Below are 22,622 nucleotides of genomic sequence, written 5' to 3'. Positions count from 1 at the left end.
CCCCTGCAGGCCAGGAAACGACCCTCCCTCCCCCAGGGTGGCAGCAGAAAGAGAGAAGAAAGAGGATCGCCTCCAGCTGGCCCGGGAGACAGGCCTGCTTGTGCCCATCAGCCCTCCAAGAACCCCCGCCTGCCCCCTCCCTTCCACCGAGGACTGGACACAGGGGCTTGGGATCAGCCAGAAAAGTCAGGCAGCTTTTCAGGGACTGGGAGTGAGGGGAGGGGAGGTCTCCCCGCCTGGCCTGGGTCCAGCCCCTGCCAGCAGCGCAGCGCCAAGCGGTGCCCTGTCTATAACTCCGGACTTTGACCCTGAGCTCCAGTCCCGGCTGGCGGGCAGAGGACTGAGGACAGGACACCCCAGAATCAGGAGCCTCCCCTCAGGAGACAGGACCCTGCACCCACAGCAGCTGCCACATTTCTCCAGAAGTTCGGCACACCAGGTCAGTGGGGTTTGTTTTTTTAGAGGGGGGGAAGGGAAGGGGAACAGTAGACCTCATGATCTCCTGTTTGACATCTCCTGGTGTCAACAGAGACCGCTCCACTTTAGAGCCTGAGGCAGGTGACAGCCTTGTAGTCGGGCAGGGTAAGCACCTTCGCCTTTCTAAGCCTCAGTTTCCTCATCTGGAAGATGGGATCCTAACTCGCCTCTGACAGGGTTGATCTGAGGATTCAAACAGGTGATTAATGTAAAGTGCTTAGCACAGAACGGGGCCGGTGGCAAGTACTCAATACATGGTCATTATTATTTGGGGGGCGGGGAGCTGGTAGCCTGGCTGGCGAGCGTTTATAAAATCTGTTCCATTTTAAATATAAACTCTGAAAACATCCCCTTCAACAGAAGTAGCCCGGGGGCGCAACTTGGAGGCGCTAATAATGTTCACTGAAATACCTCCCCCGGGACGTGCTGATTTTTTTCAGGACAATCTTTCCTATTCTTTGCTGAGCGCCTGTGGCCATCCAAGGCAGGAGCTGCCTCAAGCTACTTTCTAGGGAAAAGGGAGAAGATAAGGAAAGAAACGGGACAAGCAGAAAGTGTCGGTGTCGGTGTCCACGTATTGCCGGCTGGCTGCACGGTGCAGAAAGCGCAGGTCTGAACCCTGGCCCACACTGGCTGGGTGACTGTGGGAGAGTGGCTCTCTCTCCCTACACTGCCGTTTCACTTCTGTAGAACCTTCTAGAGCAGGTGAGAGGATTAAGTGAGAGGATGTCTATACTGCATCTACATGTGTCTGGCAAGTGGCAGACGACCAAAATGGTTCCTTTCCTGCTCCATCCTTAAATAGACATTATAATTAGACACACACACAAAGTTACCGTAATCAGTGTCCAATTTGATTCACTTACTTTATTAAGATAATTGATTTAGGACAGACATATTCCCTCTTCCCTTCTATGCCTATCACCAACACACTAAACATTCCTGCAATTGTTGTATTTTATGTGGGATTTTTTTTTTTCTTTCCCCCAATGTAGGACCTTGAAACATTGGGGTTTCTCTTCACCTGTGTGACCTTCAGATTTTTCACGTGTGAGTCAGGCTGGCCTGGGCCCTGCTTCTTCCCAGGGGCTGTCTGAGGCTCAGTTGCCTCCTCTGTAAAATGGGCATAATGATAACCCCAAGGGTTGGTAGAAGGTTAAAGTAGATAATGCAGGTGAAGTTCTCAGCATAATCCTAGAAACTAGCAGCTGCGGTCATTGCTGTTTCTCTCCACGTTGTAGTTCTTTTCTGGACGTGACCTATTCCTGCCTTTCACGGGGTCTTTTTAACCTCAAGACCCTACAAATCTTTTTTTTTTTTAATACCCGAGAATATGTTTTTATTGTTTTTTTAAAAAAATATATTTTATTGCTTTTCTACAGAGAGGAAGGGAGAGGGAGAGAGAGCCAGAAACATCGATGAGAGAGAAACATCGATCAGCTGCTTCCTGCACACCCCCTACTGGGGATGTGCCCGCAACCAAGGTACATGCCCTTGACCGGAATCAAACTTGGGACCCTTCAGTCCGCAGGCCGACACTCTATCCACTGAGCCAAACCGGTCAGGGCTGTTTTTATTGGTTTTTGAGAGATGGAGAGGGAGAGAGAAACGTCGATGTGAGAGAGAAACATCCATATGTGTGCCCCGACTGGGGATTGAACCTTCAACCTGGGTATGTGTCCTGACCGGGAATCAAACCTGCGACCCCTACATGGGATGGATGACACTCCAGCCGAGCCACGCTGGCTAAGGTCCACACCTCTTTGTTCACAAATGTGTGACTTCAGCTGAGTCCCTTCTCTTCTTCCAGCCTCAGTTTCCCCGTCTGCATGATGACATCTTGCTCACCTTTAGAATTTTACATTCTGCAGAACTTGAGCCCCGCGCTGTGACTTACCCCTTTATCCTGCCAGCTGGTACCGGAAGTTACTCTGGGACCCCCCCCCCACTCCTGCTCTTCTCTTGGACGTGTGACACCACACCTACCCGGAGGCTTTGCTTGTTATCCGAGACGTTCGAAGCCTCTTTCTCCCTGTCCAGAAACCTCTTAAGGGTTTTCAGACACTCTCTTCTCTCATCGCACATACTTCTATTATATAAGCAGCTCCTCCCCCGCCCCCCCCCCCAATTACTCACTGGTTTTCTAGGTGACATGAGAATGAGAAAAACTTGGGCTCTAGAAAAAGCAGAACTGGATGCCCTCCCCACCCCCCCTCTTCCCCCCCCCGCCCCCCGTTCCTTCTTCCACCTCTTGCTGTGACTTCTAGTAGCCTTCTCTCTCCCAGCCTCAGCTGCAGACCAGGGACAACGATAACCAATCACTGGTTTAATTTATGAGCTGCCCAGCGCTTTACAAGTATTTTCTCGTTTGCTCCTCTAAGAACTCCATTCATTCATTTATTCATTCATTCGTGAGTCCTTGCTACGGGCCGGGTACTGGTCGAGGCCATGGGGACGGAGCAGTAGACAAAAGTCCCTGCCCTCCTGGAGCTGATGTTCTGGTGGGGAGACAATCAGCAGGGAGCTTTGTGAACCCTCCAAAGTTTATGGAAGAGGAAACCGAGGCTGTTACAATGAGCACCTACTCATCCCGGTTTGCCACGGGACTCTCCCGGTGTTAGCACTCAGACCCCCCCATCCTGGGGACACCCTCAGTCCTGGGATAGCGGGAGGTTGGCCACCCTTGCTCAGTCAGGTTAGGTGACTTGTCCAGGGTCACACCGTGGGTCCGTGCCAGAGCCAGCTGTGAACCTGGGTGGGGTCTGACCCACGGCCTGGGCTGTGACGGCCACTTCCCCATGCCGTGCCGCCTCACGGATTCATGGTGGGGAATCTGGACAATACAGAAGAGCCCTCTATTCCTGCCTTCTTATTGTTGATGTACAAAGGTGCTCAGCTCTCTGGCGGTTATGCAAAGACAGTCAGAAGGCCCAGAGAGGGGAAGTAACTTAACCAAGGTCACACAGCGAGGTGGAAGTGAAGCCAGGTCTGACTCTCCCTTCTTCCTCCTCCCTCCTCCACACCCAGTGTTCTTTCCTTTGTCATTTCCAAAGTGCTGGGGGACTGAAGGAGGCTGCCATGTATTGAGGCCCTACTCGTGCCAGGCAGTGTACCAGGAACTGTTGCCATGCTGCTCATTTAATCCTTAGGACAGCCCCGTGAGACCAGGTTCCTCCTATTTTATTGATGAGGAAATTGCAGGAGGAGGCTGGGGGTCCCTGGGAGGGTCTGCCTACCACCCCCTCAACCCCCAACCAAGCCCAGGTTGGCAGCTGGAAGAAGAATCGCCCAGAGCAACGATGCGATTCTTTTGTTTTGGCGTTTTTATCTTCAACTTGGCTGCTGAAATCCTAACAGAGTACGGTTTTTGTGGCCTGGAGCCGTTTCCTCCTTTACAAAACTAGGCCATACTGAGAATGTCCTGCCGTTCAGGGCCACAGGCGGGGAGCCAAGGTCTGTGGGAGGAGAGTTGTGAGTAAAGAGGAGGGAAAGTTGAATTTGGCCCTTTTGGGCACAAATGTCCCCTTGTTCTGCCTCAGCAGGAGCCAGTAGAATATTTCCCTGCTGTGCAGGCCCAACCAGCTTCAAGGTCAAAAGCTGCTAGGCCTTCTAAACTTCTGAGGGCTCAAGCAGCCCAGCACCCCAAGGCAGGCCGTGAGGGGGTGCGCTGGAGGACCTGAGTTCTGAGGCCAGCCTTTGCGGCTGATGCAGCTGATTTGCTTACAGCTGCATCCACTAGCTGCCAGCCTGGCACACAGCAGGTGTGCAAAAAGTGCGTGTGAGTTTACTTGAAATGAAATCCCAGCAGCACTCCTTCCTGGCTCTGTGACCTCGGGGAAGTGACTTTAATCTCTCTGAGCCTCAGTTTCCTCATGTGGAAAGTGGAGCCAATAACACTAGTCCCTACTTCATAAGAATGTTGGGAGACTTACATGAAATGATGCATGGGAAGCGCTTAGCGCTGAGGCCGGCACACAGTAGGTGCTCTGCGAATGTCAGTAAGTCATTCCTTTTGTACTAGACACCGGGTTAAACTTTTCACATGGGTCATCTTGGTAAATCTTCCATCTGCTCTCTGAGGCATGAGTTCATTTCCCCATTTTCCAGAAGAAGAAATTGAGACTCGGGAAGCGTCTTGCCCAAGGTCAATGGCCAGTAGGCAGCAGAGCTGAGATCTGAGATTTGAAGCCAGAGCCCATTGTTCTAACCATTAGACTCCCCAGCCTAGAGTTAGCCAGGTACTCTGCCTATGCCCGTTAAGATATGTTTTTATGGATTTCAGAGAGAGGAAGGGAGAGGGAGAGAGGGATAGAAACATCAATGATGAAAATCATTGATCGGCTGCCTCCTGCACGCCCCACACTGGGGAACGAGCCCGCCACCTGGGCATGTGCCCAGACTGGGTATCAAATCTTGCCCTCCTGTTTCATGGGTTGATGTTCAACCACTGAGCCACACCCGCCGGGGTTAGGCCCTGTTAATGTTCCCAGATGATACAGTGCGTTTGGGGAGGCTTCCCATACAAAGTGGTGTCACTTACCCGCTGTGTGACCTTGGGCTTCGCCTCTCCATGTCTGTTTTTCCCTTTGTCGGGGTCATGGCGAGGACTGAGGGTTAAAAGGGCCTGGCAGTATCCGCCACTCTAAGCCTCCAGTGGGTGGTGGTGGTGATGGTGATGGAGATGGAGATGGAGATGATGGTGATGATGGCACGCCTCCACCCTTCCGTCCTGCAGGCTGGCACAATGCGCGTGGTGGTGATTGGAGCGGGCGTCATTGGGCTGTCCACCGCCCTCTGCATCCACGAGCGCTACCACTCGGTCCTGCAGTCGCTGGACTTGAAGGTCTACGCAGACCGCTTCACCCCGCTCACCAACACCGACGTGGCTGCTGGCCTGTGGCAGCCCTACCTCTCCGACCCTGGCAACCAACAGGAGGCGTGAGTGAGGGTCCCAGAGGGTGGCCGGGCGGTCAGAGGGAGGAGCTGGGTCTGCAGAGGGGATGCCCATTGTGGAGGCTATGGCCTGGCATGATGTGAAGAAAATAATAAATATGAAGCCCCTTCCAGGTGCTACAGATGCCACACTTGATCTCAGCAGTGATAAAAGTGACATGTGCCAGGCGGATGGAGGCTCTGTCTCCATTCCTCCCCTAAACCAGGTGGCTGTCAAGCCAGATGAGTCGGGAAATCAGGAGTACTTCTAAGTGAGTCCATCAATGCTCAGGTTTAGCAAAGAAGTTGCAAAGGTCACGATGTCAGTTTTGAAACCCCCAGCTGATTCAACAAAGGAAGCCTCAGATGAATAGCAGCTCAAACAGACGTTTTATTCTTCCCACAAATTCCAAACCCGTGTTCCTGATCAGTGGGTGACAATTCAGGGATCAGGCTGCTTTCCAGCTCATGGCTCTGTTCATTCTGCTCCATGGCTTCCAACGTTGCCCTTCACAAGGAGCATAGCACGAAGACTACGTGTGCAGTTTCTGGGGTCTTTTGGCTAGAAGGCAGTCACGTGGTCATGCCTAGCTGCAAAGGAGTCTGGGAAATGTAGTTGAGCTGTGAGCCCAGGGAGAAGAGGAAGCATTTGGGAGTGCAAGCTGGTGTTTACAGTGGGGCGGTGCCTAGAGAGAGCTTGAACCGTGTGGCTCACAGTCTCCGAAGGAGGTCAAAGCCTTCATTTAAACGGGGCAACTACGTGATCCTAAGTTGGAGGTAGGTTCCGAAAGGTTATGATGGAGCATCTTCTGTTTCCCTCTTCTCTATTCTATTGATGGGGACATATTGGAAAGCTTGGGGAAGAGGAAGACCCATAGGCATGTGGGGTGCTGCAGGAGTGGAACATGATGGATTTCTGGGTTTGGACACCTCCCCACCAGCCTGACCACAGCCCTGTGCAAGCTGACTCTCAGAGCTGTCTTATCCAGCTCAGGGTATGACGTGATGAGACTCTGGTGGACCCTTCCAGGCATTGGAACCGGCAGACCTTCGACTACCTCCTGAGCCACATCCATTCTCCCAATGCTGCAAACATGGGCCTGGCCCCGATCTCAGGCTACAACCTCTTCCATGAAGCTGTTCCGGTGAGTGAGGAGCCCTTGACCGTGGGGCAGAGCCTTGATCACCGACCAGTGGGGCCTCGAGTCTGGGGAGTACTTTGAGTCTCGAAGGCGACAGACTCCTGTGTCCAAAACAAGTTTACTTTAAATCCTATTTCTTGCTTTTAAAATGATTTTTTTGTTCCCAATGTTGTTATTAAATTGGCAGAGACCAAAGAATCTTCTGACAAACAGAGGGGACTAGCCTTTGATTGGCATGGGTAACACTTAGTCACGTTCTGTAGTGGTGGGCACTTGGTGCTGAGGCCAAAATATGTCCTGTGACCCTGGAGGTGGTCCCCGGGCTTTTCATCAAGATGGACTAAGACACTCATCATGGTGCACACTTCTAAAGCACCTACTGTGTGCCAGGCCTGTCCTAACTACTTTACAAATAGTGATTCGACTCTCACAATAACCAGGAAGAAAGTGTTATTATTATCTTCCTTTTGCAGATGAAATGGCGTATCTTGAGCTCACAAAGCTTTAAAGTGGCAGAGCTGTGATTTGAACCCAGACAGCATGAGGGATATTCTCAGGTTGCTTGGAGAGGGTGATCTGGCTGGGTGCCCACAACCCCAAGCCAACTCTCCAAGGTTTAGTTAACATTTAACCCTGTGCTAAGAGCAGTACCCACGTTATCTATTACCTTCCGTGGGACCAAGAGTGACTATTAACTCCACGATACAGACCAGAAAACTGAGTCTCAGAGAATTCAAGGCGTTCAGGGGTGAGATCAAATTTCCATTTATGTTGTCTGACCTCACTCTCACTCCTTGGTGACTCTCACTGTCTCCCCTTTTGTCTCCCATATTTCCAACCCTTACCCTATCACTCACCCCAAGTCTTACTCTTACCCTTAGTATAGCACAGTGGTTCTCAACCTTTCTAATGCGACCCCAGGTTGAGAACCGCTAGCAGGGTCGCCTAAGACCATGGGAAAACACAGATATTTACATTACGATTCATAAAAGTAGCAAAATTACAGTTATGAAGTAGCAACGAAAATAATTTTATGGTTGGGGGTCACCACAACATGAGGAACTGTATTAAAGGGTCGCGGCATTAGAAAGGTTGAGAACCACTGGTATAGCATAATGGTTAAGGCTTTGGACTCTGAAGCCAAACTGTGTGGGTTCAGATCTCAGCTCCACCATTTATTAGTTGTGTGATCTTAGACAAGTCACTTAAACTCTCTAAGCCTCAATGGGCTCATCTATTAAGTGGGGATAATAATAGTATCTACCTCAATGCGTTGTTGTGAAGATTAGATGGAGTGGTATAAGTAAAATGCTTGGGACAGAGCCTTACACACAGTGAACATGATATAAAATTTCTGTTATAGTTACTCTTGCCTTGCACCCATCCCTGTGTCCCCTCCTCTCCTTCTTCTGCAGGACCCTTCCTGGAAGGACATAGTTCTGGGATTTCGGAAGCTGACCCCCAGGGAGCTGGACATGTTCCCCGATTACAGGTAAGGTTACTGTCTTGGGCAAAGGGACTGAGGACCCATAATTCAGATAGACCTGTCCAAAGTTGCTGTCCTATCCTACACCTAGAGCCCCTTGTACCTTGGTCCCCTGGTGCTCTGTTCAGCTCCTTCCGAGAAGAAACCCAACCAAACTGGGCCTTGGGCTAAGGAAGTGGAAGTCATGGAACCACAGATCTCAAGGCCAGAAGCTCCATATCCCTTTAAAGAGGCTATGTTCCTTCCTAAGGTCACACAGCCAAGGGACCAAAATGGGATTCCAATCCAGCCTGTGACTCCAAATCCCTCTTCTTTTCCCTACAGCCCTGTGTCTTTCTGGTCCTCTCCTCGCCCCACCCAATGCTTGAATCCCCTCTACAAATGTACATCCAGTCTCCACTTGCACATCCCTATGTCAGGGATGGCTTTGTATGACAGAACAAATTTCCTTGCATTGAGCTAAAAACCACTTCCCCCTTGAACTTCTCCCAGTGGTCCTGTCTTGACTCTTGGGCCCACACCACCACCACCTCCCTCCCCCGCCTACCCAAAAAAAAACCCAACACTGCTCCCTTCTCCATTTGATAGCCTTCTGATTCCGATCCTTTATTCCCACCTTTGCCTGCTGTGACTCTAGCTATGGCTGGTTCAACACAAGCCTGACTCTGGAGGGGAGGAAGTATCTGCAGTGGCTGACGGAAAGGTGAGACGTTCAACGTTAGCTTCAGCAAAACACCTCCCAGGGACCAGGGCTGTAGTAGATGATTGTTCATGGTATTCGTCTTTGTATGGGCCAACCCCAGATGTTAACCTTCAGGTGTGGTGGGAGTTAACCACTGTGCAGTGGTTCCCACGTCTGGTTGGGCAACAGAACCACCTGGGCAACTCTTTACATGTGATGTTTACTATCGACTTCACTAAAACCCATAATGTTTGTGTAGTAGCTTTAAACGGATTCTCCTTACTACTATTTGTAATACTTCAAACAATTAAAAAATAATAATAAAAATAATAATAAAAAAAAAGAAAGAGAAAATGAGGTAGAAACAAAAAAAAATAAAATAAAATGCAAACAGTCAAAATAAATAAATAAATAAATAAATATTTACTACAATAAAAAAAATAAATAAACGGATTCTCTTAAGTTTTCCAGGTCTATTTACATCATCTACAAAACCTAAGTTGCCTTTTATTTTTATACCTCACTTTTTTTTTTCTTCTTGTCTAACTGCGATGGCCAGTACCTCCAGAACAATGTTAAATAATACAGGTGATGGTGGACGTCGCTGTCTTGTTCCTGAGGTTGATAGGAATCTTGAAGTGTTCTGCATTAGCAAACATTAGCTTGAGAGATACATTTATATTTACATTCACGTGCCTTCATATTAAGAAAGATTCCACGTATTTCCTACATATTACTATTTCATTAGGATGTTGAAAAATATAGAATAGATGGTGGCTTTTATCAGGTGACGTGGGAAATTTTTTAAAAAACATAGATTTCAGCCGAAACCGGTTTGGCTCAGTGGATAGAGCGTCGGCCTGCGGACTGAAGGGTCCCGGGTTCGATTCCGGTCAAGGGCATGTACCTTGGTTGCGGGCACATCCCCAGTGGGGGGTGTGCAGGAGGCAGCTGATCGATGTTTCTCTCTCATCGATGTTTCTGGCTCTCTATCCCTCTCCCTTCCTCTCTGTAAAATATCAATAAAATATATTTAAAACAAAACAAAAAACAAAAAACAAAAAAAACACACATAGATTTCAGGACCCTACTTCATATTTACTGAATCAAAACCTCTGAGATGGGGGCTCAGAAATTTACATTTTAGGAAGTCCCCTGGGTGATTCTAATGATCAGCCAGGTTTACGAATTATTGTGCTAAAACCCGGTTATTTCTTCTAACCTTGGAACACTTAATGACTCCTGTCCAGGCTCTTCCTGGAACAAATGCTCCAAGTGTTTCTACCCTGAGGAAACCATGTAGATAAAATAGTCCTGAGGTTAGGCTTCAGCTTTTATATAGTTTATTTCTTGTTCTTTTGATGTTTCTACTATATTTCTAACAGTGACAAATATTTTTCAGCTGGGACATTTAGAGGGAGGGGTGAGTGTCTCTAGCTCACCTCCCTCCTCATGCTCTGCTGCTGACAAAGGGGTGCATTGGTCCAACCCTGTCCCCCCTCCACCCTGCATTTAGTTTGAATGCCAGCCCTGTCACTGATTCACAGTATGACCTTCAGCAAGGCCCTTCTCCCATCTCCATCTGCCCGATGAGGAGCTTGGACCGTCCCAGGTTTCCCAAGGGACATTTCACGGCCCCTGGGGCACCAACTGGTTTGGCTATACAGCCGTTTTCTCAAGGAGCACCCCATGGGACAGAAGGTCTTTGGGACGTGCCCCCCACGCTGTCCTTGTGGAGAAGTGGGAGAGAGGGTTGAGTAATGAGCTTTTCCGTGTGTCTGGTCATCCCAGGTTAACCGAGAGGGGAGTGAGTTTCTTCCAGCAGAAGGTGGAGTCTTTTGAGGAGGTGAGCTGCAGGGCTGGAAGGGGCTGGGTGTGGGAGGGAGGAGAAGGGGGCAGGCCTTTGCTTCCTGTTGCTGAGTTGAGGGCCCCCTCCTCAGCCTTCCAGGATCCCTTTGAGGCCCATCCCAGACTCCAAACGTGTGCCAATCCCAGAAGGACTCGGGCATTTTGCCTTGATATTGGTGGCAGAAGTGGAGGGACAGGGGGATAATGGCGGCCACGAAGGGCTGATCTATATTAAAGCCTCAGAGAGCTGGCTGCTTCTTCCCAGTATCAGCTGCTCCCCACCCCCCAAGTTCCAGACACTTGGGTTGCCTCCTACCGGTTGATGCTTCTGCAAAGTCACGGGCCCCAGCTGACTCACCGCCGGAGGAACACCACCACCGGTAATCATGACAGGAACAGCTACCATCAGGCGCTGGCCTGGTCCCAGGAGCTTTGTTCTATGACTTCACTCAATCCCAGCAGCTAGAAAGGGTAATGCTTGGCTCGTGGAAGGCGCTCAGTACCCGCAGCCACTAGCATTCTATAGCAAGCATCACTCCGCGCCCAGGCCTGATGGGCACTTGGGAAATATAGCTGACTCAGACGCAGCCCTCATTCCCAAAGAGGTGACAGTCCAGTGTAGCAAACACTAGCTCATGAACAGGAACAGCGCCCTGCGATTGCATGCCCCAGGACTGACCTCTGAGGGGCATCACAGGGGCAGGGCTGGGGGGCTGGCTATATCCTGGACTTAATGAGTATCCCATCCATGCCCAGCACTAGGGGTTCCAACATGCCTTCTGCAGATGTCTTGGCATAAGAGAAGGCAAGAGAATGAAAGGAAAAGGAGTCAGAAAGAGCCCTAACCGGTTTGGCTCAGTGGATAGAGCGTCAGCCTGCTGACGCAAGGGTCCCAGGTTCGATTCCGGTCAAGGGCATGTGCCTTGGTTGTGGGCACATCCCCAGTAGGGGGTGTGCAGGAGGCAGCTGATTGATGTTTCTCTCTCATCGATCTTTCTAACTCTCTCTCCCTCTCCCTTCCTCTCTGTAAAAAAATCAATAAAATCTATTAAATAAAAGCGGGGGGGGGAGGGGAGTCCGAAAGAGGAAGAGAACTAGCTCTGCTTGCTTTCTGACTTCTTCTGGAAGGTTCCAGAAAGGTTCCCCCTTTTCCACCGTACGCCTTTCTAAGCACTTTTACACCCAGAGCCACACTGGATCCTCACAGTGGCTTGTGAATGTGCATTACCAGCCCCGTTTTATTGCTAAAGCAGCTGAGCCTAGAGGAGGTAACGGGACATTTCAAAGGCCACACGGCAGGTCAAGGGCAGAGCAGACATTAGGAGTCAGGCCTAGGAATTCTTCCTTGAGCCTCCGCCCTGCTGTGCCACAGGGAGCTGAGAGCTTTGAGGTGAAAGGAGGGGAGGGGCGGGGACGGGGGCGGGGGGGTACCAGGATCCTTACCCCCTTCCACCCTGCCTGCCCTGTTGGTTGCTGCCAGGTGGCAAGAGGAGGCGCCGATGTGATTATCAACTGCACCGGTGTGTGGGCCGGGGCGCTGCAGCCGGACCCGCTGCTGCAGCCAGGCCGGGGGCAGATTATTAAGGTGAGTGTGGAGGTGAGGGATTAGACCTCTGGCTTTTGTTGCTAGGAAGATGGTAGCTGCCTGCTTATTTCATCTCCAAAGACCGAGGAAGAGTCAGGGACATCTGTCAGAGGAATTGCATGGTGAAGAAGCAACACGACCCTCCCAAATGTTCTCTTTCGAGATTTCTTCTTAATAGCAAAGCATGTGTGTGTGTATATATATATGCTTGTGCATATATGGGAGCTGCATGTATGTGCGAGCATGCCTATAATTATAACGAAAAGAGGACTTGGTGTGTCCCATCACTGAATCCTTACCACAACCCTTTGAGATGGGGTCTATGATATCACCATCGCCATCTCACAGGTGGGGAAACTGAGGCACAGCGGAATTAAGGAACGTGCACCATTTCACGCAGCAGTACGCGGTGGAACTGGGATTAGAACCCAGGCAGCCTGGATTAAGAACCTGGGTATAAGCATCAGTCCACACCACCTCTCACTGTGTACATGTACATGTGCGTGAGGCATGCCTATTTGTGAATGTACACGTGTGCATTCGTAGGTGTGTGGAGATGGCGTGTGTGTTCCTGAGGTGGTCGTGTGTGTGTGTGTGTGTGTGTGTGTGTGTGTGTTTGCACATGTGTGCTGGGCTTTTCTGTGGGTATGTGGGTGAAAACATGCGATGCCTCAGGGAGCAGGTGGGCTCTCAGTCAGGGTGCTCTTCCTGCAAGCGCAGGCAGCCGGGTGCAGACGGTGGCAGGGGGTCCTGGGAACTGTCCACTCTTATCAGAGCACGTGGTCTTGGAGGGGAGCAGGGCAGGGGCCCGCTGATGCCTTTCCCCTGATGAGACTTCTCCGTCCTCTATCCACAGGTGGATGCTCCTTGGATGAAGCACTTCATCATCACCCATGACCTAGATAGGGGCATCTACAAGTCCCCGTACATCATCCCAGGGTAAAAAGCTGGCATCCTAGGCAGAAGAGGGGCCATCTTTATGCCCTCCTTAAGCTCCTACTGCATGCCCCAGGCCCCTTGCTTAGTCCCTTCAGCTTTTTTCTTCAAGTGTTTTTTTTTAAAGTGTGGTTGAGTCATTAAATGCCTGGGAGAGGGCAACAGAGATAGAAACACCAACCACTGAGCCACGCCGTGCCGGCCAGGCTTGAACATGCTTTTGGATGAGAGTGACGCTAGAGACAAAGGTGATGCTGGAGACAAAGACGTGATAGCAGTGGCACTAGAAGCGGTGTGGATGGCAATAGCAGGAAGGGTGTGGGAATGGTGATTGGAGTTGATGGTGATAGTAATGACAGAGGTGATGTTAATGAATATGGTGGTGGTATTGATGCAATGACAACAATGTTGATAGTGAAAGAGTGGCAGTAAAGATAGTATTGCTATTGATGAGGAGATCAGGGTTGATGATGGTGGTGGCTGGGCGTGGGGAGGTAAGCAGTGCTGATGGAGGTGACAGTAGCAATGATAACGTTAACAGAGTGGCAGAGGTGACAGGCTCAGAGGCCATGTTAACTTTGTGGCTGTGCTGACTGTCTCAGTGGCGAGGTTGATGGTGTACAGGAGATGACAATATCCATGGCTAATGATGGTGGTAGAAATGGTGACTGGGGATGATGGTGATGAAATCTTAATGCTAACAAGGAAGGAAGTAGTGCAGATGGTGCTGTTCATGAATATGACAATATTTTTTCCAGGTTTATTGAAATATAATTGACACATAATGTTGTGCTCATTTGAGATGCATAATCTGATTTGATATATGTATATGTTATGAAATGATTGCCACAATAAGGTTAGTTACCACATTCATTACCTCACATAATTACATTGTGTGTGGTTAGAACACTTAAAATCTACTCTCTTGCCAGGCTCAGTGGATTGAGCATTGTCCCATGGACCAAGAGGTCCCGGGTTCGGTTCCCAGTCAGGGCACATACCCAGGTTGCATGCAGGAGGCAGCCGATCAATGAGCCTCTCTCATCATTGATGTTTCTATCTCTCTCTACCTCTCCCTTCTTCTCTGAAATCAATAAAAAATATATTTTAAAAAAATCTATTCTCTTAGCAATTTTCAAGTATTCACACAGTATTGTTGACAATAGTCGCCATGCTGTACACATGAAGAGATGACAATAACAGTGATGGTAGAAGTGGTGGTTGATGGTGATGACAATGGCAATGGCCGTGGTATTGGTGGTATTGTGAGGAGGGATGTTGATGGTAGGAGCGAGTTAGGTAGAGATGGTGGTAAGGGTTAGCATGGTGATGACCCCCACTCATCTCAAAGGCTTCATTTCCCTTCATCCTTGACCCTCCTTGCTTTTATGTAGGATCCAGGCAGTGACTCTTGGAGGCATCTTCCAGCTGGGGAACTGGAGCGAGGTGAACAATAGTGAAGACCACAACACCATCTGGGAAGGCTGCTGCAGACTGGAGCCCACACTGAAGGTAAGGGGGAGAGGTATCCGGTCCCTGCACCAAGCTCTGGGCAACTTGATCACAAGGACACATGAGGAGGGGAAGATTTCACCATGGGATAACTGGGCGAATTAATTCCAGCAAGTGTCTGTGGAATACACCTGAATTTGATAATGTCCAGGGAAGTCCTGCTATGGACTGATGAAACCGATATGACCATGACTAAGACTTACTCTCTGCCGAGGTGACATCCTCAAAACACCTTATTCAGTGTTCATGAGGAGCAGATGTATTTGGTGCAGAAATTTCAGTTTTCACAGGTGCCTGTTAGTGGCAATGACAACACTGACTGTGATGAGGGTGTGATGAGCAGGTGGAGGTAGTGGCTGGTATTGATGGTGATGAAAATGCTGAGGATGGTAATAAGGATGGTGATGAGGTGGTGACTGTTGACAATATCATGGTGGTGACTGGTGGTGGTGGTGGTGGATAAAGCTGGAGAAGCTGATAGAAGTGGGGGTAATGAGTGCTAGTAATGATGTTGGTGGCTGACAAAGGTGGTGATGATGGCAGTGGGGATGAATAAAACAGACAGTGATGGTGTTCAAGGTGGTGGTAATGACACCGAGGTCCCAAAAGTGAACTCTCTATCCCCTAAAAATGGCAGCTGAAAAAAAAATAATCCAGAGATGAATTATTAACACTTTTCTTTCCAGGATGCCAAAATTGTTGCTGAATTGACTGGCTTCCGGCCAGTACGCCCCCAGATTCGGCTAGAAAGAGAACAGCTTTGCTTCGGATCTTCAAACACAGAGGTATGCTTTCCTGGCATGGAAAGCAATGCCCTCCCCACCCCTAAGAGGGCTCTTGGCAGTGCTGGCTAATGTCCCCTCCTCTATAAATGAGGTTCAATGATGGGAAAGGACCCACTCAAGGTTACATAGAGGGCAGTGCCTTGGTTTGCTAGAACCTGTGGTCAAGCAGAAGGAAATGGGCACTTATTGAACATCTGCTTTATGCCCATGACATGAACGACCTTAGGGAATCTCCCCTACGGCTCTTTGGGGTGGGGACTGTCCTCCCTGTGCTTCAGATGAGCAAACAGGGGCTCCAAGAGGTGGAGTCGCTCGCCTACATCAGATCACTGGGTGAGGGACAGGCTTGGGATATGATCTGAATGTGACTCCAGCCCCATTTCCCAGATGTCCATTTGTGGCTGCTCCATTGTCTCTCTGGGGTCCCCTCTCATGTCCTCTCCCATAGGGTGGGAATGGGCTTATTGAAATGATGGGAGGTGCTGTCCTGGGCTGAAGGTACTGACCTGAGTGGGTGGGGGTTGGGCTCCCATCAGGAAAGTAATCTTCCCCATCGAGGTCAACTGTCCTTTCTTATCCTGTGGATGTGTGTACAATCGGGAGAGTCACGCATGGAGTTTTTAAGTCCCAGTTAATGGTTTTAGCTTTGAAAGGGGCCCCAAGGTCTTGCTTCTGTCTCCAGGATGAATAAGCACGTTCCCCAGACCCCACTCCTAGGGTGCCCCTGGTTTTATTTCCTCCTGACATGGGTAGAAGAGTCGTCTATTAACACAGGAGGTTCAGCAATCCTGAGCAGGGTGGGAATGAGGAAGGTGATTTAGAGAACTTCAAACCATTTTATGTGTGTGTGTGTGTGTGTGTGTGTCGGGGGGGGGGGGGGGGGGGCGGGGCCGGGGGGAATCTCTGACCTCAAGTTCTAGATGATTCTGCATTTCCTGTGTTGAGTGTATAAAGCAGGTTCATCTCCTAAGTAGGAGTCTAGGGTGTCAACCTCCAGTTCCCCAAATAATCCCCTTACTGCTGTTCCAGGAGACCCCACCCTCCCACCAGGGTGCCGAGAAGAGTTTCCTTGTCCTCTGGCTTTGTCCAGGACTCTTCAGAAAGTTCCTGAATCTTTCTGGGCAGACCAGGCCACCTCCTCTCTTCCTCTCCCAGGTCATCCACAACTATGGCCATGGAGGCTACGGGCTCACCATCCACTGGGGCTGTGCCCTGGAGGCGGCCAAGCTCTTCGGCGAGGTCTTGGAAGAAAGGAAGTTGCTCAGGATGCCACCATCTCACCTCTGAAGGTGCCAATGGCCACCATCCTGCCCCCCCCCCCCCCCGACAAGGACTTCCCGCTTTCCTCGGCCAACTAATCAATGTGCTTCTCTAATCAATGTGCTTCTCTCTAAGTCATCACTTACCCCCCACCCCGCCCCTGGCTTCTGTGCACAAGAAGCATGAGGTGAAGGTCAATTCCTGGAGGTGAGTCCAGCCCCATCTGGGCACGCTTTGACCTCTCTCTCTGGGCCTGGCATTGCCAAAGCTTACTCCATGAGTCCTCAGAAGGGAGGAAATCTCAGAAAGTCAAAGAGGCGAGCAGGAAAATGAGGTAGTTGAGGTGAAGTCACTTGATGACAAGTTGCATTAACATAGTAAAGGTTCTGAAAAGTCCTGCAGCAAAGACACATATCTGATGTTGTCTTCCTAAACTTATGGAAACCTTTTGCCCAGCCCTAATGCCACAGAATGAACCTGAGGGAATGTTGTAACAGATTTCACAGGAAGTTCTATGTCAAACTGGAATACAGAGGAGGCAGAAGAGATGAGGCATGAAACTACCAACATATGATGCCTGTTTCACATCCAGGATCCCGAACGGCATCAGCGGCCCACTGAGTGGCCCCAGGGACACCATGTAATCCTTGAGAAGGGGCCACGGGAAGGATTATCCCACAAGGAACCCCTTCACAGAGAATAAACTCACCAAGCACACTCCTTGCTTGCTCAGCATCTCTCTGCCTTCTGGCTGGTACCCTCTGAGATGGCAAACAGGCTTCCAGATGTTTCTGAAAGCCTTCCATGAGCCTAGAAGCCACCTTGGTTTGCGCCTCTTGACCCAATCTTCCCAACCCATCTTCATTGGGCCAGGACTGAAACGAACACTAAACTGGACCAATCGGCTTCCTCCCCTGAGGATCTGGAAGTGGGACACTGAACAGCTGAGTCAGATATGTTTGCAGAGCCGAGCCACGGTGAGTGGAAGCCATGTGCAGGGTAGGCATAGACAGCAACCATGAGGAGGCACTTCCAGAGGCTGCAAGCAGGCGGCCCCTTCACCAAACCTGGCCTGCAGTGGATTTTATTGGGCTCACATATCATTGAAAAATGTTTGGCCCGGCCTACTAAAATTTGGAGATTTGACATAAAAATCCAGATTCCTGTCTTGAAAATTGGGAGATCCCATCATGCACCCACACACAAAAATCAGCTACAACTGAGTAGTGGCCGCCCCTTTTCTGGGGGCCTGTCTCCTTGCTCTGTGCTGTCCTTCCCTCTTCCTGTACTTCTTCCTGTGAAGTAACCTGAGTCCAATCGCTAGTCCTTGCCATTAAAACAGCCTTGATGGGAACTCTGTGGCAAGGCTCCTGTCCCCCACCCCGCCTCCCACCACCACCATCTTCCTTCTTCCACGCTAACAGAATCCCAATTCTGTTTGAAGAAGCTCCTGTGGAAAATAGGGCTTTCCCCCCAGCCCTAGGGAAGAATTCATGCTGGCATGGGCATGGGACCCAGGTCATTGCAAAGCAATGGTAAATCTGTTGAAGCGCTTCCTTTTTAACCAAAAGCAACTGACCCGTTTGAAGGAAACCCTTCGGTGACTGCTCCTTCCCCACTCTACTCCTCCTTTGAAAATCAATACGACCCCGGGCCCGCGGTAGTCCCCCTGTGACCATGAGGCTGCAAAGGGCCAACATGCGGAGGAGAGCAGGGAAGAAAGGCAAAAAGAAGTTGGGTCTTGGATGACACGCTTGAGCTGCTGGGCCTTTCCTAGAACTGCCTGACTCTGGGCTTGTTGTTGAATGAACAATGACCATTTCAATGGCTGAAGCTACCATTGACTGGTTTCACTGCTGCTTGCAGCTCAAGGTCGCCAGTCCTTTGATGTCTGTTAGTAGTAACTAAGGGAGACTCTTCATCTCATCCTTCAAGGCTCTCTGTTGCTTAATATTACTTAAAAATAAAGGCTGTCCGTATTCACGTCAAAGTCCATCCCTGAGAGAGTCTTTCATCCCATTGCCAACACCGCCAGGGTCATTTCTGTGTTCCTGAGAATATCTGAAGTGAGGGGAAGAAATTACGCAACCCCAGCTACGATGAACATCCTTTGCCATTTTCTGAAATCGTTCCTAACACAGAGGAATAGATGACATTTCCATTAATGGAAACAGGAGCTTTCGGATCGTTCAAAATTAGATGCAAACGTCCTCAGCGAGAGGCTTGGGCAACTTTAGTGGCAGCTCGTGTGTCGTTCAGTAATATTGATTTTTTTTTTTTTTTGGAAAGGGCAAGCGATTTAGAAGGCAAAGAATTTTTTCACTTGCATTTTCTCAAGAAGAGAAAGCTCTCAATCGCAGGCCTCTCGACTCCAGCCTCTGGAAAACATTTCTGCCCACCAAACACTCCTTCCCTACCCCAGCCCCCCACCCCTCCAGGTTATTTGAGGGTAAAGGGAATGGACATGCTCACCCAGCAGTGTCTGGCCAGCTGGAAGGCAAAAAGGACAAGCGAAGGTTCTGTGTTACCCAGGAGAGCTCAGCAGACCAGAAGTAATTAGAGCTATAGCCACTCGGGGTTCAAGGGCACACCCCCAGTGCCAGGGAGCGGAAGATCCGCCAAGCTGCCTCCTCCCTGACTGACTGCCTGGGTCGAGGGGGCAGCAGCCCCTATTCCAGGGACACTGGATTGTTTGTAGTCGACCTAGGACTTGAGCCTGGCGAAGCCGCCCACTGTGACCTCAACACCGTTAGGAGAGAGTGTTGCCTCCGACAGACCCAAAGTCACAATGTAGGCAGCCAGCGGTACCACGTTTCCCCCTTATGGGAAAGATGATCATATCAGAGCACATGGAGGTGTTGAGATGACCCTGGAAGGACAAAGTTGGCAAGGCCATTAGGCTGAACTGTCACTAGGACATTATGACAAACGGACAAACTTCATCCCTTGCGATGTCCATCACCAACCTGCTTTTTATCCTCACCCGAGGATATTTTTCCATTGGTTTGTAGAGAGAGTGGGGGGACGGGGGGAGAGGGGGAGACAGAGAGAGAGAGATACATCGACTGGTTGCCTCCTGCATGCGCCCCCAACCCAGGGCCGGGGATCAAGCCTGCAACCTTGACCGGAATCGAACCCAGGACCCTTCAGTCCACAGGCTGACGCTCTATCCACCGAGCCAAACCGGCTAGGGCCAACATGTTTTAATAAGAGATGAACGTACACATTTGGCTTCCTGGCAATGTTGACGTCAAGCAGATATCTCCAAGCAGAGGGTCAAGCTTCTCTGGCCTTTGTTGGGACCCAGCAGCTTCCTCCCTCCTTTCCTAGGTCCCCTGCCTTCCCGGTGGGCAAGAGGCTCTTGTAACCCCAATCCAGGAGGTGGGTGTCAGCCCTTCCTTCCCAGGGCAACCCCAAACCCAAATGACCTTCCTCCTCTTCCTTTGAAAATGTACACGTTTCACATATCTGGGTCCCCCCCCATTCCTCCCCAGCTCGTGGCACCCCTGCTGTGGGTCCATTGTTGGAATCCCAAGAGCTGCCTCTGTGCAGAGACCAAGCCAACCTTGATAGCAAGGGCGGAAGAGAAACCAGGGGGGAGGGTTCCTGGCCCCCTGACCCCAACGGGAGTGGGCGGTTGGCGTAGCATCATTTGGTTTTCTCCATTCACCCGAGCTCAGAGTCCAAAGCGCTGAGACCTGAGTTAACTGTCCTCTTTCCCCAAGAGCCCCCAATCCGCCTGACCGAGGAGAGGGCCGGAAAAGAAGCCCCGACGCGGCCTTCGCTGCTTCTGAACGGGAGGGCCCTGTTTTGGCTTTGGGCCTGATTCTCGCCTCCCTTTGGGCCCAGTCCCCAATGCCTGGGGTAACAGCTTTCCGGGGTCGTCTGGTGCAAGCCCAGCGGACCCCATGGACACATGTGGATCCCCTGGAACCAGGGACAGCAACTCCCAAGGGGGCCACGTGGGGCACGTGGCTCAAGGTCAAATGCATGTCCGTCTGCCAGAGTCTCCACGAGTCAGGCCGTGCCTGGGGAGGCAAACCGAGAGGCCCCGTCCGAGGGAGCGTTTCTCAAACCCAAGAAAAAGCTGCTCAGGCCACACCCGCGTCACCTGCGATTTCAAAGAAGAAAGTCGGGGGCCTGGGGTGTAGGAGAAACCTACTGACCAGGTCTGGCTGGTGGGCGGCGGGTCTCACAGGGGCTGGGCCTGGACTGTGTCTATGGAGACCTTCTGGTTGTTGCTCACCACGGGTGTGGCCGGCTAACCCTGGATGGTGTCTGGCTGGCTACCAGGGTCACCAGTGTGGCAGTTTTCCCATGCAGATCCACAGGTTATGAACAAACCTCCCCCCACACATCCAGAACCTCCCCCCGGAGCAAAGGCTTCCCCCATCCGTGGGTGGGTCTCAATGAACAGGAGCAACCGGGGTCCAGGTTGTGCTCTTGGGTGAGTTCTTGGTGTCGGCAGTGACGGTCGGTGCCCCAGACGGGCTCCACCAGCTCCCCGCGCTCCACGGCCTCAAAGACCAGCTCAGCCCCCCAGAGGTCACTACTCCTGAGAGCCCGAGTTCGACCTGGTGACGCCTGTGCCGTGCGTCCCTCGGCCCACCATCTCCTGGCCCCACTCCCGGTGGCTGGATTCCTGCAGCCCGCGGCCTTTGGTCTCGATGGGCAAAAAGCAGGAGGCCAGGGCAGCCAGGAGGCAGCAGCCACTGTAAACCGCCAGCGACAGGTACACGGAGGATTCCAACATCACCTGGAGGGGGTGTGGGGGGAAGGGGAGAAGATGTGTGTCCATGAGAGCATCCTTTCTGAATGGACCACCAACCGTTCAGACGATACTGATAACGCCGGACCCTCTCGTAAGCACTGTGTTGATTGTCCCATTTAGTCCTCATGACAGCTCCAGGAGGTAAGTTCCTTGTCCCCATTTTACAGAGGGAAAAACTGAGGCTCAGCGAGGGTTAAGTATCATACCCAGGTTCATAGAGATACGAAGGATGGGCTTGGGATTCGAACCCAGACCCCAACAGGCCCAAGTGTCTGTATTCCTTATTTCAACCCGCACTCCCGGAGCAGCGCCTCTGCTGACTTCCCAGCTCAACGGCACCAGGAAAATCACAGCGGGGCTGAGCCTCATTTCCTCCATTTGGCAAATGGGCACAAGGGCAGTGTCCGCCTCCTAATGAGAAGATACCGTAGCAGCACTTGGCACGGGGCGGGCGCATGGCAGGCTCTCAACCAGTATTAGTTAGCAGCGACATACAATGGCCAAACACAGCAGCGCAGAACAGAACTGCTCGGCTCAAGCCCGTGTTGGAATTCCAGGTGCATGAAACACCCAGAATAGATAAGTCCACACGGACAGAATGCAGGTGGTGGTTGCCAGGGGCTGCAGGGAGAGGGGAGTGGGGAGGAACTGGTTCATGGGTACAGAGTTTTGGGGTGATGAAAATGTTGTGGAACTAACTAGGGGTGGTGGTTGCACAACATCAGGAATGTGCTCAATGCCACTGAAAATGGCTCGTTTTTGTGTGATACAATTTTTGTCTCAATTTTAAAAAGTGACAAAAAGAGGGAGAAAATAAATTAGATATGTAAAAAGTAAAGATATTTCAAAATAACATCCCTGGCCAGTTTGGCTCAGTAGGTAGAGCGTCAGCCTGCAGACTGAAGGGTCCCGGGTTCAATTCCGGTCAAGGGCACATGCCTGGGCTGCTGGCTCGATCCCCAGTGTGGGGCATGCAGAAGGCAGCTGATCAATGGTTCTCTCTCATCATTGATGTTTCTCTTTCTCTCCCTCTCCCTTCCTCTCTGAAATCAATAAAAAAATATTTTTTAGAAATCCCTAAAAATGGATTGAAATGCTTCAAGATACACATTGGGTTGCAAAATTCTACAAGTACATCTAATGACCCAACTCAGAAACCAGGGGCGGGGACATTCGTTTCCCACGAATCATGCTGGCCGACTTGTT

The 22,622-nt window shown here is 50.8% G+C and overlaps 2 protein-coding genes across 4 annotated transcripts in view; one reads left to right on the top strand and one right to left on the bottom strand.

Moving 5' to 3' along the window:
- Positions 1-318: 318 nt before the first annotated feature.
- Positions 319-22,482, top strand: DAO (D-amino acid oxidase). 3 transcript variants are annotated; one of them, XR_013959590.1, is made up of 13 exons: positions 319-439; positions 5,213-5,415; positions 6,440-6,554; positions 7,967-8,043; positions 8,675-8,740; positions 10,511-10,565; positions 12,048-12,152; positions 13,009-13,091; positions 14,483-14,600; positions 15,287-15,385; positions 16,541-16,674; positions 19,976-20,026; positions 20,371-22,482. XR_013959590.1 is itself a non-coding variant. In XM_080650777.1 (11 exons), exons 2-11 carry the CDS (start codon positions 5,222-5,224, stop codon positions 16,670-16,672), a joined length of 1,044 nt encoding a protein of 347 aa, XP_080506903.1. In that variant the 5' UTR covers positions 319-439; positions 5,213-5,221; the 3' UTR covers positions 16,673-18,929. The 3 variants fall into 3 exon arrangements, 1 of the variants encoding a protein (XP_080506903.1); XR_013959591.1 differs by lacking the exons at positions 19,976-20,026; positions 20,371-22,482 and adding exons at positions 16,781-16,852; positions 17,102-18,929; XM_080650777.1 differs by lacking the exons at positions 19,976-20,026; positions 20,371-22,482 and having other exon boundaries at positions 16,541-18,929.
- The window catches only part of SVOP (SV2 related protein), a 41,603-nt gene continuing 38,813 nt past the window's right edge, over positions 19,833-22,622 (bottom strand). The window contains exon 16 of the mRNA XM_080650762.1: positions 19,833-21,401. Within this exon, the coding sequence (XP_080506888.1) occupies positions 21,195-21,401 (207 nt within the window). The 3' untranslated portion in view covers positions 19,833-21,194. The remainder of the gene's footprint in view (positions 21,402-22,622) is intronic.

Source organism: Plecotus auritus (genome assembly GCF_963455305.1).
Source record: "Plecotus auritus genome assembly, chromosome: 13".
NCBI lineage: Eukaryota > Metazoa > Chordata > Mammalia > Chiroptera > Vespertilionidae > Plecotus > Plecotus auritus.
Note: the sequence above shows the minus strand (reverse complement) of the source record. Positions and strands in the feature narration are given on the sequence as shown.